The following is a 16225-nucleotide window of genomic DNA, read 5'->3' on the forward strand; positions in this document are numbered from 1 at the left end:
TGTGAATTTCATGTAATGTTCACATGACACAAGATATTATTTTGATTTTTTTCACCCATTAAAAAATGTAAGTGGGATAGTTCCTGCTGTGGTGCAGTGGGTTAAGAATCTGACTGCAGTGGCTTGGGTTACTGTAGAGGTGCAGGTTTGATTAAAGGATTGCAGTGGATTAAAGGATCCAGCATTGCTGCAGCTGTGGCTTGGATTCAGTCCTTGGCCTGGGAATTTCCATATGCCATGGGGTGTGTACATAAAAAATGCAAATTATCTATCGATGGATGAATGGATAAAGCAAATGTGATACACACACACACACACACACACACACACACACACACACACAGGAATATTGTTCAGCCATAAGAAAAAATGAAATCCTGTCATTTGTGATATCATGAAGGGACCTTGAGGACATTATGTTAAGTGAAATAAGTCAGATAAAGACAATAATGTATGATCTCACATATATGTAGAATCTAAAAGCAAATAAATAAAAAATCACGCTCATAGATACAGAAAACACATTGGTGGTTACCTGAGGCAGGCAATGGGGGTAGGCAAAAGGATTAAGGTGGTCAAAGGCTACAAACTTCCAGTTATGAAATGAAGAAATCATGGGGATGTAATATACAGCATGGTGATTATAGTTAATAGTAGTACAGTATTGCCCTACTTGGAAGTTGCAAAGAGAATAAATCTTAAAAGTCCTCATCATAAACAAATTGTAAATATGTATGGGGGACAGATGTTAATGAGACTTACTGTGTGATAGTGGTGAAACACACACAAATGTTGAATTCTGTTGTACATCTGAAACTAATGTTACATGTCAATCATAATCGAAAATGTAAAAATTATTCTAGCTTGTGAGCTGTACATAAATAGGTGGTAAGTAAGCCAGATTTGGCCGAAGGGCCATAGTTTGCAACCCCCTGTCCTAGGATGTTGAGGAAAGCTCTTCATCCTATTGGAAATGTACCCATTAACTCTTCAAATATTTGATGAACACTTAGTCTTTTGCAAGGCATGATGTCAAACAGAAGGAAACTAAAGTGAACAAGGCATACATGATCCCCATGTCCAGGATTGTTGAAGACCTGTGTATTAGCTCAGGCTGTCATAACAAAATACCATCGATTATGTAGCTTGAACAACAGATATTTATTTTCCCACAGTTCTGGAGATCAGGTTTGATCTTAATCAAGTCCAAGATCAAGATATGACAGGGTTCTGTTTCTAGTAAGAGCTCTCTTCCTGGCTTGTAAATGGCTGCCTTCTCACTTTGTGCTTACATGGCCTGTTCTCCATGCTTAAGTGTAGAAAGAGAGAAAATGCAAGATTTCTTGCATCTCTTCTTACAAGGACACTAATCCAACCATAGGGGCCGCATGTTTATTTAACTCTAAGTATCTCCTAAAGGCCCCATCACTAAATACCATCACATTGTGAGTTTAGTGGAGGCACAAACATTTAGTCCATAACAATGTGTAAAGAAAAGGGAATATACAGTAAAGTAGATACTGTGGTCTAGGGGACACCGGGCCCCTGCAGGGACATGGCAGGAGTGGAACACAGCTCTGGCTTGGAGGATAGTTGGGAGAGAGCTCTGGGTCTGCTGAAAGCAGCATCTCTAGGTGATTACAGTTTGGGAGGCAGATTTCAGCATTTGCCTCATATCTCATGGCTTGTTTTTGAATGTTAAGTGAGAAAATAAAGATTAAATTCTGGTATGAAATCCAAAGATGAACAATAGTTAACCAGAGAGGCATTCCCACTATGGCACAGTGGGTGAAGAAATTGACTGCAGGGGCTTGGGTCACTGTGAGGTGCAGGTCTAATCTCCAGCCTGGTGCAATGGGTTAAAGGATCCTATGTTACTGCAGCTGCAATAGGTTGTGCATAGGTCATAGCTGCAGCTCAGATTCAGTCCATGGCCTGGGGAACTTCCATATGCCATGATTGTGGCCATAAAAGAGTTAATCAGGGAAAGTAAGCATGTGGGGTTTCCCAGTTCACTTCTCCAGAGCTATATCACAGAGTTAGAAATGTCCATGAGACAAGGCTCTGAAGTGGGGTTACACTTCTCATGCTAGAGTTCCAGTACAAGACCACACCATGAAGAAGAGTGGGTAGAACATGGTGGAAGATAGTATGAGAAGAATTATATACATATATATACATATACATATATATATAATATATATATACACACACACATATATATACATACATATACACACACACATATATGTATATATACACATATAAAATTTATGTATGACTGGGTCACTATGCTGTACAGCAGAAATTGACACAGAATGTAAATCAACTCTAATAAAAACAAGAGTGGGTAGGAAGGGGATGGGAGGGCTATGATACAAGGTTGAAGAGGTTTCTCCATTCAGTTATCCATTTTGGGGGTTGGCTGTGAGCAACTCACCTCACTGGCTTACCTCTTTTTGGATATAATGGTCATTGTGTGAATGAGGAAATAGGGATGCCTTTATACCCCTAATGGAGAACATAGAATCTGGACACCTGAAAAATGTAAGAAGAAGCTCTAGAAGTTGGAAGTTAAGGATCCCATGTGTCGTGGAACTGGAAGTTTACAAGTCAGTTCCTTCAAAACTGCTGACAACAGACTCTGCATATATGCAGTTCTGGAGTCTTGGGATGACAGCCATAAAAAGAACAATGCCACTTGCTGCAACATGGATGGAACTAGTGACTCTCATACTAAGTGAAGTAAGTCAGAAAGAGAAAGACAAATACCATATGATATCACTTACATCTGGAATCTAATATATGGCACAAATGAACATATCAACAGAAAAAGAAACTCATGAACATGGAGAACAGACTTGTGGTTGCCAAGGGGGAGAGAGAGTAGGATGGACTGGGAGTTTGGGGTCAGTAGATGCAAACAGATTTAGAATGGATAAGCAATGAGATCCTGCTGTATAGCACAGGGAACTATCTCTAATCACTAGTGATGGAACATGATGGATGATAATATGAGAAAAATCAATCATCTATCTATATATCTATCATCTATCTATCTATCTATCTATCTATCTAACGGCATCACTTTTCTGTACAATATAAATTGATAGAACATTGTCAATCAACTATAATAATTTTTTTAATAAAAAAGTCACCACAAAAATACAGACAACAGAATCTACATATATGCAGTCCTTGAGTCCTGGGATGACTTTCCCATCCAGAGGTTGGGAGTTTGGGTCTTAGTGACTGGAGCCTGCAACAGTGAGAGTAAGGGTTATGGGAATTCCTTAGGATTAGAGGGTTACATGGAAAGAGGGGCATTGGGAAAGGGGTTGAGAAATAAAGTGAATGGAGGGGACAATTGGGAGCTGCTGGGGAATGCAGGAGCCTGTGAGACTGAGCTACACTGGTCAATCTTCCTTTAGGGTGTTCTGGGGGGAGATCAAATGACTGATAGTGAGTTGGGGCAGGGACCTGGGAAGAACCGGGTGGGAAATTTTGTAAGCAATGGAAGATTGGGGAAATAGTGAGGGGGCTGGATAAGAATTGGGTTGTATTGGAAGAGATTGGCACTGGGGGACCTGAGGAGACATTCGGTTCTGTGGAGGAGCTGGGGGGAAGGTGGGAGCATGTTGGAATTGGAGAGCGGCTGTATTGTGGTAACTGCAGTTGCAGAGAGAGTAAAGGATGGATGACAGAAACTAGGAGGACAGAAGATACGGAGAGATATGTGGGATGGATGTTGAACTCAGAGGGCTTATGGGGATTCAGGAGGGTGGGATGAATAGGTCTGAGGTGGTACAGAAACTGGGGGAATAGAAGGGGCAAGAGTATTAAATGGGGGTGGTCTTAGGAGAATGTGAAGAGCTAGCTGGACTGGGAGATCTTGGGGACCCTCTGAGGATTATTGACCAGCACCCTGGGATGGACAGAAGTCCTATGGTTCTCAGGTGACTGAAACCACTGAGCACACACAGGGTGGGTAAAAGGGTGAAATGTGAGAAACTGGAAAGTGTTGTTAAAGAAGGCAATGAGATATGTGGGTCCTGGAAGAATGGAAAGGGGTGGGAACTTGGGGAGGAAATTACAGGAATTTTGGTATGGGGTGGAATGTGTGGGGGAGATGGAGGAAGGCTTCTGGGGGCTGGTTACCTAGTAGAACTCGGGGCCAAGTGAGGGGCTGAGAGGCTGCTGCTGGGAGGGGAATATGGGAGAACCTGGAGAGAATGGGCAAGGCTGGGCAGATACGAGACCAGGGAGGGAAATAGGAGATGGGCATTTGGATGGTTCTTTGGAAGCTGAGGGCAGCAAGATTCTGGGGTTGGTGGAAGTAAGTGAATCAGGGATATTGGAATGGGAGAGAAAAGGGGACAATGAGGGCATGGGTCTAGATTGGCTGGGGGAGGGGCTGCAGATTTAGGGAGGACTAGAAATATAAAAGTTTGCAGATTACAGTGATGATTTCAGGACAGAGTGGGGAGCGTGTGAAAGGGACTAAGTCATGAGAAATGAGGAAAAACCTGGAGAAGCCAGGGAAGATATCAGTCCTAGAAGCTCTTCCAAGAAAAGAGAAGGAAAAGGAGCAGCTGTACCCATAGCTCTCTTCTCTGCTCCCTCTCCCACGGCAGTTCTGTCTTACAATGCCTTAGAGCAACTATTCTTTGGAGTATAAGTACAGAATTGACTCTGTATTCAGAGAGAACATAGTATGGGTTTATGACTTCAAAAGAAATCCAGGAAAAATGCAGAACATTTGGAAATACTTAGAAAGCACAAGGGAAAACAAAAATATCAGCAATCCCACACTGGAAAAAATCATGGTTGACTTGATGTGCATTTTTCTCTCTGTTACTGTCTCCTGTTCTTTGATTTTCTTGTCATCCACACTCAGGTAGGTAATACCCCATGGTTCTACCATGTGTCCCCATGGGGCACACTTGATTCTCACCACTGCCATGTTGTTCTGAAGCCAAAGAGTGTGTCTTGGTTCTGGCCCTGGTAGCTTCCATTGATGACAACTACCACTCACTGAGAACTAACCACTTGGCATGTGAAATCCTTTGAAGTCAGTCAGTGTTCACCAACTTCAGGCACTCCTCTGACAGCATTATGATTTTTGATATTCATTTTTTAAACTTCAAAAGTATAGTTGATTTACAATGTGCCAATTTCTGCTGTATAGCAAATTTTTTGATATTCATGATGTTTGCTGCCACATTTACCTTTAAGTTGACTCTCAGCTTTTTTTTTTTCTATTTTAGGGCCACACCTGCAGCATATGGAAGTTCCCATGCAAGGGGTATGCCACAGCTACAGCAATACAAGGTCTGAGCCGCATCTGGGACCTACACCACAACTCTTGGCAATGGCGGTTTCGTAACTGCTGAACCAAGCCAGGGATTGAACCTATATCCTCATGGATAATCATTGTGTTAATTTCTGCTGTGCCACAATGGTAATGCCCTCAGTTCTTTCTATTTTCTTTTTGTTCTTTTTTTACTTAGCATTATCCTAAACAATAATGAATTTTTCTTTGGTATGCATTAAAAGAAGTCTAAGTTTATAAAAATTAAAAATTAATCTATATATCAACTAACATCTCAAGGATTATATTTTGGAAGGAATTTTGAAATTATTTCCATTTTACTCATAGCACTTGCCTCAGTTTTTACTGAGGTCCATTCATTGTGCAATTGCTAACTCACAGATTTCTCTTTCACCAGATTTCTAACTCTAAGGAGTAAGAAATATGTCTATTTTGCCTCCACATTGGATATACAGAGCCACACATGTAGCATAGTGTCAGACCCATGGTAAGAATTGTTATTTGTTAAAGGAGAAAACAGATTATTATTTTTTTTGGCTTTTTGCTAATGGCATATGGAGGTTCCCAGGCTAGGGGTTCAATCAGAACTGCAGCCATCAGCCTACACCACAGCTACAGCAATGACAGATCCGAGCTGCATCTGTGACCTACACCACAGCTCATGGCAACACCAGATCCTTAACCCACTAAGCCATGCCAGGGATCAAAGCTGTAACCTCATGGTTCCTAGTCATACTCATTTCCACTGCATCATGATGAGAACTCCAGAAAACAGATTATTTCATACATCGAACAACTCTACAAGCAATGGACTCATTTTAATACCCATTTTATGGATGAAAAAAATGAGACCTAAGGATATGAACTAATTTGTCCATTGTCACACAGCTAGCAAGCTAGCAAGCTGAGCCTCCTGGGAACATATGTTCCCAGTTGTATATATGCATAAGCATCAATGCTCAATACTGAGAAAATGCCTGAAGGGAAGTTGGTGGGAGATGAACTTGGAAGGTCCGCTTGGAGTGATATTTGGAAGGAATCTGCATATACTGAGAAAAAGAGAAGTTTGGACTTTATACTATCTGCCTTACAAAGCACTTTGAAGCTTTAAGACAAGAAAGTGACAACCTCCCCCACAAAATTATTTATGCGTTTTAGAGATCATTGTTTTTTGTGGAGAGAGTCTTGAGAAAAAAATAGAGTCTGGAAAATTTTTAAATATTTTTCTATTCCTAAAACCCAGGGATGAAACCTCTATGGGTGAGAATCATACAAGTCAGAGTATGAATATCACTAGCCATTGACTGAAGTAATTATTCCCCTATTTGGATCTCTTTCATTTTAATAAATTAATGGTTTAATTTTTTTATTCTTTAATTTATTTTATTTTTTTCCCACTGTACAACATGGGGATCAAGTTACTCTTACATGTATACATTTTCCCCACCCTTTGTTCTGTTAAAATATGAGTATCTAGACATAGTTCTCAATGCTACTCAGTAGGATCTCCTTGTAAATCTAAGTTGTATCTGATAACCCCAAGCTCCCGATCCCTCCCACACCCTCCCTCTCCTGTCGGACAGCCACAAGTCTATTCTCCAAGTCTATGATTTTCTTTTCTGTGGAGATGTTCATTTGTGCTGGATATTAGATTCCAGTTATAAGTGATATCATATGGTATTTGTCTTTGTCTTTCTGACTTATTTCACTCAGTATGAGAGTCTCTAATTCCATCCATGTTGCTGCAAATGGCATTATGTCATTCTTTTTTATGGCTGAGTAGTATTCCACATCCAGTCCTAGTCCTCTCCCTGGAACTCACCTCCAGAGTCTGAGTCTCAGGGCCCAGCCTCTGCCTGAGTGTCAGGCCATGGTGTATGGGGCAGTGGTCCAGGGGATCTGCGGAGCTCTCACTCTGCTCTGCCCTCCTCAGTCCAGCTATTGCATTTTCTTGGCAACTTTGAGGTCTCTCCATCTCAGCTGACCTCCCAGTCAGTTAGATGGCTTGCCATGGTGTATGTTCTTTTCTCTCTCACAGCTCCCTCTCAGGAGTGCTAGTCCTGTCCTGATTCTCTCTCTATCTCTCTTTCTCTCCCCTCCCCCTCTCCCTCTCTCTCTCTCTCTCTCTCTCTCTCTCTTCTTTTGTTCTACCCAGTTACATGGAAGGTTTCTTGCCCTTTTGATGTTTAAGTTATTCTGCCAGTGTTCAGTAGATGTGCTGTGTGATACATTCTACATGTAGATGTGTTTTTGATGTGTTTATGGGAGAAAGTGAGCACAATATCTTACACCTCCACAATCTTGATCCTTCTCCCCTACATATCCTTCTTGATATATTTATATGTATGATTCATTTTGTTGTACACTGTACACATGAAACTACTACAACACTGTGAGACAACCATACTCCAATAAAACAAAGTAAAATTTAAAAAATAACTAAGCTGTGGGGTGAAAGAATGAACTTTTAGGAGTTCCGGTTGTGGCTCAGTGGTTAACAAATCCAACTAGGAACCTTGAGGTTGTGGGCTTGATCCCTGCCCTTGCTCAGTGGGTTAAAGATCTGGCATTGCCATGAGTTGTGGTATAGGTCACAGATGGTTGCTGTGGCTGTGGTGTGGGCTGGCAACTACACCTCCAATTAGACCCCTAGCCTAGGAACCTCCATATGTCATGGGTGGTTTCTATTGCCCTAGAAAAGACAATAAAATAAAATAAAATAAAATAAAATAAAATAAAATAAAATAAAATAAAATAAGCTGTGGGGTAGAAGAATGAATTTTTAGGAGTTCCCTATTGGCTCATTGGGTTATGGATCCGGTGTTTTCACAGTTGTGGCCTGAGTTTGATCCCTGGCCTTGGAACTTCCTCATGTTATGCAGCCAAAGAAACAAAAAAATGCAATGCAGCCCTACTGTACAGCACAGGGAAATATGTCCATCCTATTGGGTTGGAACTTAGTAAAGACAGTATGAAAAAATGTGCATATAAAAAAAGAAATTGACTTATAAAAAATTTAGTGACGGTAAATAAATAAACCAAATTATATGGAACCAAAAGATCTAAATATATATCTTATAATTAACAAATATTTTATAATGTAGGGTTAAATGAAAACCTCTAATTTGTGATATAAATATAAAAATCTTAATTGTTTAGACAAAATTACATGAATCCAAAGAGTATAGTGCTCAAGGTTTCATATTAAAAGACTCAATTATTTTCTTTTTTGAAAGGGTAATAATTTTCTGGAAATACCAGGGCTCTGTCTCCACCATAAGTCAATTCTTTGAGAATCCAATTGTCCTAATCAAGATAGATTCCTCACTTTTAGACCTTTGAGAAAAGTTGGAATCATGGTTGGGATAAGGTGATAGAGGTTAGACCTCTAGAAAGCAGACAGGTTCATGGATTCACCTAACTTCTAACCTGGTCTCTTGGGAACAGAGAATCATTAGGAGAAATTTCTGTCTAGACAAGTGTACTGAGGGAAATCATGTGCTTGAGGTTGGAGTAACAAGAAGGAAATGTCCCTAATGAGCAGACCTGAGGATCCATAAATACCTCCTCTGCTGCAGTCTTTCAGCTTCTACAGCCTTGAGGTGAAGGAAACATGCTTTCTGTTTTTGGAGTCCTGCATCTGTCTGAGACTAACACTTCACTCCTTCTATCTTGTCTCAGAACACAGCTTCAGACTCCATCATCAACCAACTGTAAGTAATTCAGAATTCCACAGATCTTCCTTTCAGAGTACCCATCCAGGTGAACCTAGGGACAGAATAGCTAATTCAGGTAAGATTCAGAAAGAATGGACGCTAAGGTCATCTGAGATCCTAATGAGCCTAGCTTCGAGCCAAGAGTTGGACATGTTTGTTGTTAGTTGATTAATTTATAAGTACTTTGTTAATAGGCAAAAAAGAGAAATGCCTGTTGAATTTTCCAATACAAAGATAATTGTTGACAATTAAGTGATGTTAGTGGAAGTCCAGTTAGGTAAAACTGAGGACAGAACTGAAACCATAAAATGGTTCCAATAAAATCAGAATATATTAGAGGAGTTTTGTAGTTAGAGAGTAGGAAAATTGAGTAATAGGTTTAGAGGCAAGTACATGGAAGTGAGGGCATTTAAAAAATTAATATAGTGTTAGCTAAGAATGTTTTGTATTTGTTAGCAAGATACAGACTCATGGATACTTCCTTACAAGCACAGTCGTGAGCCAGGTATATCATAATATCTTCTCTCACATTAGGTATTCACATTTAAAATAAATTTAATTGAGTAGGTCAAAGGGGAATACTAAAGAATTATTTCATTACTGGTGAGGCTGCATATGCTTTGGGGTTTGTTATCATTTTCCTCTGTTGCTAATTGACCATACAATTTCTTTGCACAGCTTATGTATTGGGTTCTGAGTTTCTATTGTATTTGATTACAAGCTTTCAACCAGAGAGTGTAGGTTTTCCCACCAGTCTCACTCTGTTGCATTTAATTATTTCATATCTCTATAGATGTATTGGGGATGATGTTTGAGAGGTTAAATTTTTTGTGTGGCCAAATCTATCTTTCAGTTAAATTGTGTCCTCTATTTGTTTTTAAACATAGAAAGTTTTCTTGCATCCTGAATGGTAATAATCTCTTTTCATGTCTATTTCACTTACCATTTCATTTTGATTCCACTACACTTAAGTGATGTTAGTGGAAGTCCAGTTAGGTAAAACTGAGGACAGAACTGAAACCATAAAATGGTTTAACCTAGTTTTATTTTGTGCCATCCTATTTATGAATTCCCATTTCCATTTAATTTTTTCTATATAAGTGTACACATATATGAAACCACAAATGTGAACCAAGCAGTGGGTTTCCTGCTCATTTAGATCTTATATTATAATGGAGAAGGCAGGGTTCAAAGAAATAAATACATGTATGGCATAATGTCCTCCAGGGTAATTCATCTGAGGAAAGGGGCTAGATAATTGTGACAAATGCAGGACATTATAGAGTAGATATGGGGAGGACTTCGCATGATGTATGAGAAAGAGAACCTGGACCAGTGTCAAAAGGATACCTACTATTGCATTTAGAATAGATAAGCAATGAGGTCCTACTGTACAGCACAGGGAACTATATCAAGCCTCTTGGGATAGATCATAATTGAAGATAATATGAGAAAAAATGTATATACACGTATGACTTGGCCACTATGCTGTACAGCAGAAATTGACTCAATACTGTAAATCACTTCTACCCTAATAAAAAATAAATTTAACAAAAAGGACACCTACAGGATGTGTCCAAAAAAGAGATAAAAAAAAAAATTAAAGCCCAAGCATAACAAAGGAAAGAATTCTACAAAGAAAAATGAGAGAAAGGCCAAACTCACCCATCATTGGACCACTAAAATTCGTGTGGCAAAATAAACATGAATAGTTACAGGAATAACAATTGGATCATGGCCCTGAGGTTGATAACATGATGTGTGTTCTCCACATCTATTTTAGCATTTCCCTGCCTCTGTTCTGCTTCATCATCTACTATCAGCAATTTTGTGAGATTGCATTCTTTCAAGTTCATGCAATATATATTTATTTAGGAGTTCCCGTCATGGCGCAGTGGTTAACGAACCCGACTAGGAACCATGAGGTTGCGGGTTCGGTCCCTGCCCTTGCTCAGTGGGTTAACAATCTGGCGTTGCCATGAGCTGTGGTGTAGGTTGCAGACGCGGCTCGGATCCCGCGTTGCTGTGGCTCTGGCGTAGGCTGGCGGCTACAGCTCCGAATGGACCCCTAGCCTGGGAACCTCCATATGCCGCGGGAGCGGCCCAAAGAAATAGCAAAAAGACAAAAAATAAATAAATAAATAAAATATATTTATTTAGCTACAGTTCCCAACTAAGTCTGCTGGTGCTGGGTGTAGGGGGAAGGTGGTGAGTGTATACAACATCGTTATACATCTCAAGGCACTCACAGTCTAGTAGGGAAAAGAAGACATGGAATTTTTTTTTTTTCCCACTGTACAGCAAGGGGGTCGGGTTATCCTTACATGTATACATTGCAATTACAGTTTTTCCCCCACACTTTCTTCTGTTGCAACATGAGTATCTAGACATAGTTCTCAATGCTATTCAGCAGGATCTCCTTGTAAATCTATTCTAAATTGTGTCTGATAAGCCCAAGCTCCCAATCCCTCCCACTCCCTCCCCCTCCCATCAGGCAAATACCATATGATATCACTTATAACTGGAATCTAATATCCAGCACAAATTAACATCTCCTCAGAAAAGAAAATCATGGACTTGGAGAAGAGACTTGTGGAAGACATGGAATTAATGTGGCATCCCTTGTGGTGCAGCAGGTTAGGGGTCCAGCATTGTCACTTCAGCAGCTCAGGTTGCTGCCACAGCTGAAGTTCCACCCATGGCCCTGGAACTTCCACATGCCATAAGCACATCTAAAAAAAAAGCCATATTGACTATATCCAATCTCTTGGAATAGACCATGATGGAAAATAATATATGAAAAGGAATGTATGTTGGTGTCACTTTGCCAGACAGCAGAAATTGGTACATCACTGTGAATCAACTATATCTTAATTAAAAAATAATTAAGTCATATTGATAGCCCATACAACAAAATTAAGTGTATGTTGAAGTTTTCTTTCCCTGTGGAAATGTTAAAGGGGGGGACCATCCTTGGGAAGTTCCCTAGTGGTCTACTGGTTAGGACACAGCATGTTCACCATTGTGGCCAGGATGCAATCCCTGCTCTGGGAACTGAGATCTCACATCAAGCCACCGCATGCCATAGCAAAAATAAAAATAAAAATAAATCATGAAAGAGAGGCCTACAGGCAGTTGGGAAGATGGAGAAGGGGTGAAAAATTCCAAATGGCACAGTAGGTGAGACTCCAAGCAGAGAGATGGAGGTGTATGATGATAATGCTGTACACCTGAAACTAACACAACATTGTAAGTCAACCATATGCCAATAAAATTAAAAGTAATTAATTTAATGCAAAAAATAAAAATAAATTTGGAGTTCCCGTCGTGGCGCAGTGGTTAACGAATCCGACTAGGAACCATGAGGTTGCGGGTTCGGTCCCTGCCCTTGCTCAGTGGGTTAACAATCTGGCGTTGCCGTGAGCTGTGGTGTAGGTTGCAGACGTGGCTCGGATCCCGCGTTGCTGTGGCTCTGGCGTAGGCCGGTGGCTACAGCTCCGATTCAACCCCTAGCCTGGGAACCTCCATATGCCGCGGAAGCGGCCCAAGAAATAGCAACAACAACAACAACAACAAAAAAGACAAAAAGACAAAAAAAAAAAAGACAAAAAAATAAAAATAAAAATAAATTTAATAAAAGCCTTTCACCATGTCATCTTTTAAAACCCACCCTTTGGAATTCCTGTCATGAATCAGCAGTTAATGAACCCAACGAGCATCCATGCGGACAGGGTTTGATCCCTGGCCTTGCTCAGTGGGTTAAGGATCCAGCGCTGCTATGAGCTGTGATGTAGGTCTCAGACGAGGCTCAGATTCTTCATTGCTGCGGTCCTAGCATAGCCTGGTGCTACAGCTCCGATTGGACCCCTAGCTTGGGAACCTCCATATGCCACGGGTGCAGCCCTAAAAAGACAATAAAAAATATATAAATAAAACCTACCCACCCTTTGATGTATCTTGTGTATTTTTTTTCTGAAGTGTGTTTTTATTAACTTTGCTCATTTTTTCTAGTGGGATGTTCAATCAGTAAGATGTCTTTGGATAAATTTTGTTTGCTGCCTTCTTAGGTATGTTGGGCATCGAGAACATATGACTGGGGTTGATTTGGTGTCAGAACCAAGGAAGCTTTCTCCTCATCACAATTTTCAGGACCATCTGAGCTTATTAAATCATTTTTCCTGTTCATATTTATTTATTTCTTGTATCTATGTTTTTGTGATGATTTCCCAGGTGTCTAAATACACATAGGACCCAAAATATTCATAGCGGAATTGAAGGCCATAGTTATATGTCCATCAACACATTAACAACTAGAATTTGGGTATAATTTTTTTTTGAAAAGGAAAAAAATCTATTTTTAATAGAATGCCATTTTGATTCAAGTATAGTTGATTTACAGTGTTGTGCCAGTTTCTACTGTACAGCAAAGTGACCTAGTCACATATATATAGACATTCTTTTTCTCATATTATCTTCCATCATGTCTACCCCAAGAGATTAGATATAATTCCCTGTGATGTACAATAGGACCTCACTGCCTATCCCATTCTAATGTAATAGTTTGCATCTGCAGATCCCAAACCCCCCATGCATCCCATTTCCTTCCCCCTCACCCTTGGCAATCACAAGTCTGTTCTTCATTTCTGTGAGTCTGTTTCTGTTTTGTAGATAAGTTCATCTGTGCCATATTTTAGATTCCACATAAGTGATATCATACAGATTTGTCTTTGTCTTTCTAACTTACTTCACTTAGTATATATAAGGGTATGGTTAGATAATCTGATGTTGACAGCTTGTCTTGTCTCATTCTTTTCCTAAATGTTGTGGTTGGATGTGAGTAGATCCTGGTGCTCACCTGGCCCGAGAGACCACAGTGCTGAGTGTGTGTGTGTGTGTGTGTGTGTGTGTGTGTGTGTGTTTGTGTATGTGTAGTAGGGCATGATAATCCTTAGAAATAAGAATACCTGAGGAGTTCCCATCATGGCACAGTGGTTAACGAATCTAAGAACCATGAGGTTGCGGGTTCGATCCCTGCCCTTGCTCAGTGGGTTAAGGATCTGGCGTTTCCGTGAGCTGTGAGCTGACTCGGCTCAGATCCTGTGTTGCTGTGGCTCTTGTGTAGGCCAGTGGATACAGCTCCGATTTGACCCCTAGCCTGGGAACCACCATATGCCGCGTGAACGGCCCAAGAAATGGCAAAAAAAAAGACAAAAAAAAAAAGAAAAAAAAGAATACCTGAGCTTCTATACTCCAAAACATTCCCCAAGAAATTCATATGATAGAATGTTAACAGAATATGAAAACAAAATTAGATCCATTTCCATGCTCAGCTTTCCTTGGAAACAAAATCAGTAAAGTGCAAGGAACAACATGTGAATTGGAGAATCCCTGTACCATGACGTTCAGCAGAGGCAGGAAGGCCATTTCATTCCATAGCATTCTCTGGCCCCATTTTTCATCACCCTCTCTGTTTCTCATACCCCTGGACACATTGACTTTCTTTTGAGCATTGAATATCGGTAACAAGTGGCTTCTTCAGGGTCCTTGTCCTGTCCTTTCCTCCTGTTAGACACATCTTTCCTTAACCTTCCAACCTCTATTCCTTAAGGTTTCTGTTCAAATGTTACCTTGTTCTCCAGCCCACCTACACACTCAATGAAGAGTAATACCCCATCCACTGTCTCCATTATACACTCTCTTTTTCTTCATTTTACTTGTCAGCATTTGACATGTCATGCTATGATTTTGAATTTGCTAATATTATTTTCCATCATTGAACCATAGCGACTTTTCTCTCTCATCACACTATACTCCTTGCCTTCAAGATGATAAGTATGCAATTTATAGGTCCCAAGATCTTGGAAGAAATTCTCACGAAAAGTACAAAATACTTGACCTCTTGGGGGAAAGGCTGAGAGATGAGCAGGTATTTGTAATCAGAGATGGCACAGAGAAAGCCCTGAGGGGGACAAATTTCATGCCAAAATTATAGGCATTGATTACATGACTGCAAAATGTAAATTGTAGTATTTCACTATGCCAGTGACAGCCATTTTTGTAAAAATTAGTCATATTATTTTTTGTTTACTTCCAGGTCATTTCCTCTACCACATGGAACCAGGGAATGACACCCAAATTTCAGAATTTCTTCTTCTGGGAATATCAAATGAACCAGAACTGCAGCCCCTTATATTTGGGATTTTCCTCTCCATGTACCTGATCACTGTGTTTGGGAACCTGCTCATTTTCCTGGCCATTATCTCAAACCCTCATCTCCGCACACCTATGTACTTCTTCCTCTCCAACCTGTCCTTTGTCGACATCTGTTTCATCTCTACCACCATCCCAAAGATGTTATGGAACATCCATATGCAGAGCAAAGGTATAACATATGCAGGCTGCATCAGCCAAATATACTTTTTACTACTCTTTGCAGGGTTGGATGACTTTCTCCTGACCGTGATGGCCTATGATCGCTTTGTGGCCATCTGCCGCCCCCTGCACTACACAGTCATCATGAACCCCTGGCTCTGTGGTTTGCTAGTTCTGGTGTCCTGGATAATGAGTGCCCTGAACTCCTTGATACAAACCTTAATGATATTGTGGTTGCCCTTCTGTAGAGTCTTGGAAATCCCTCATTTTTTCTGTGAACTCAACCAGGTGGTCCGAGGTGCCTGTTGTGACACCTTCCTTAATGACATAATGGTGTTCATTGCAGCTGGGCTGCTGAGTGGTGGTCCATTCATTGGAATACTTTCCTCATATTCTAAGATAGTTTCTTCAATACGAGGAATCTCATCAACTCAGGGAAAGTATAAAGCATTTTCTACCTGTGTCTCTCACCTTTCAGTTGTTGCCTTATTTTATGGTACAGTCCTAGGAGTGTATCTTAACCCTGCTGATGCCCACAGCTCATACAACAGCATAACCACCTCGGTGATGTACACTGTGGTCACACCCCTGCTGAACCCTTTCATTTATAGTCTGCGGAACAAAGACATAAAGGGGGCTCTTAGACGATTCATTGGACTATAAATGAAGCAATTATCCTGGGACAAAGAAATGCTCATGATTGCTGGGCTCAAATAAATGGATCCAGAAATTGCTAGTCTTTGATCAGATTGTGAATGTAGAATTTGGTCTTTCTATTATTTCCTGAAAATTCCATTCCTTTGAA

At 40.4% G+C, this 16225-nt stretch overlaps 1 protein-coding gene across 1 annotated transcript; it reads left to right on the forward strand.

Moving 5' to 3' along the window:
- LOC100518239 (olfactory receptor 7A17-like) lies at window positions 4214–16083 on the forward strand. The gene is made up of 3 exons (XM_013987450.2): window positions 4214–4336; window positions 14874–14928; window positions 15143–16083. The coding sequence occupies exons 1-3, from the start codon at window positions 4214–4216 to the stop codon at window positions 16081–16083; spliced, it is 1119 nt and encodes a 372-aa protein (XP_013842904.2).

This window comes from Sus scrofa, chromosome 2, assembly GCF_000003025.6.
Source record: "Sus scrofa isolate TJ Tabasco breed Duroc chromosome 2, Sscrofa11.1, whole genome shotgun sequence".
Classification (NCBI taxonomy): Eukaryota; Metazoa; Chordata; class Mammalia; order Artiodactyla; family Suidae; genus Sus; species Sus scrofa.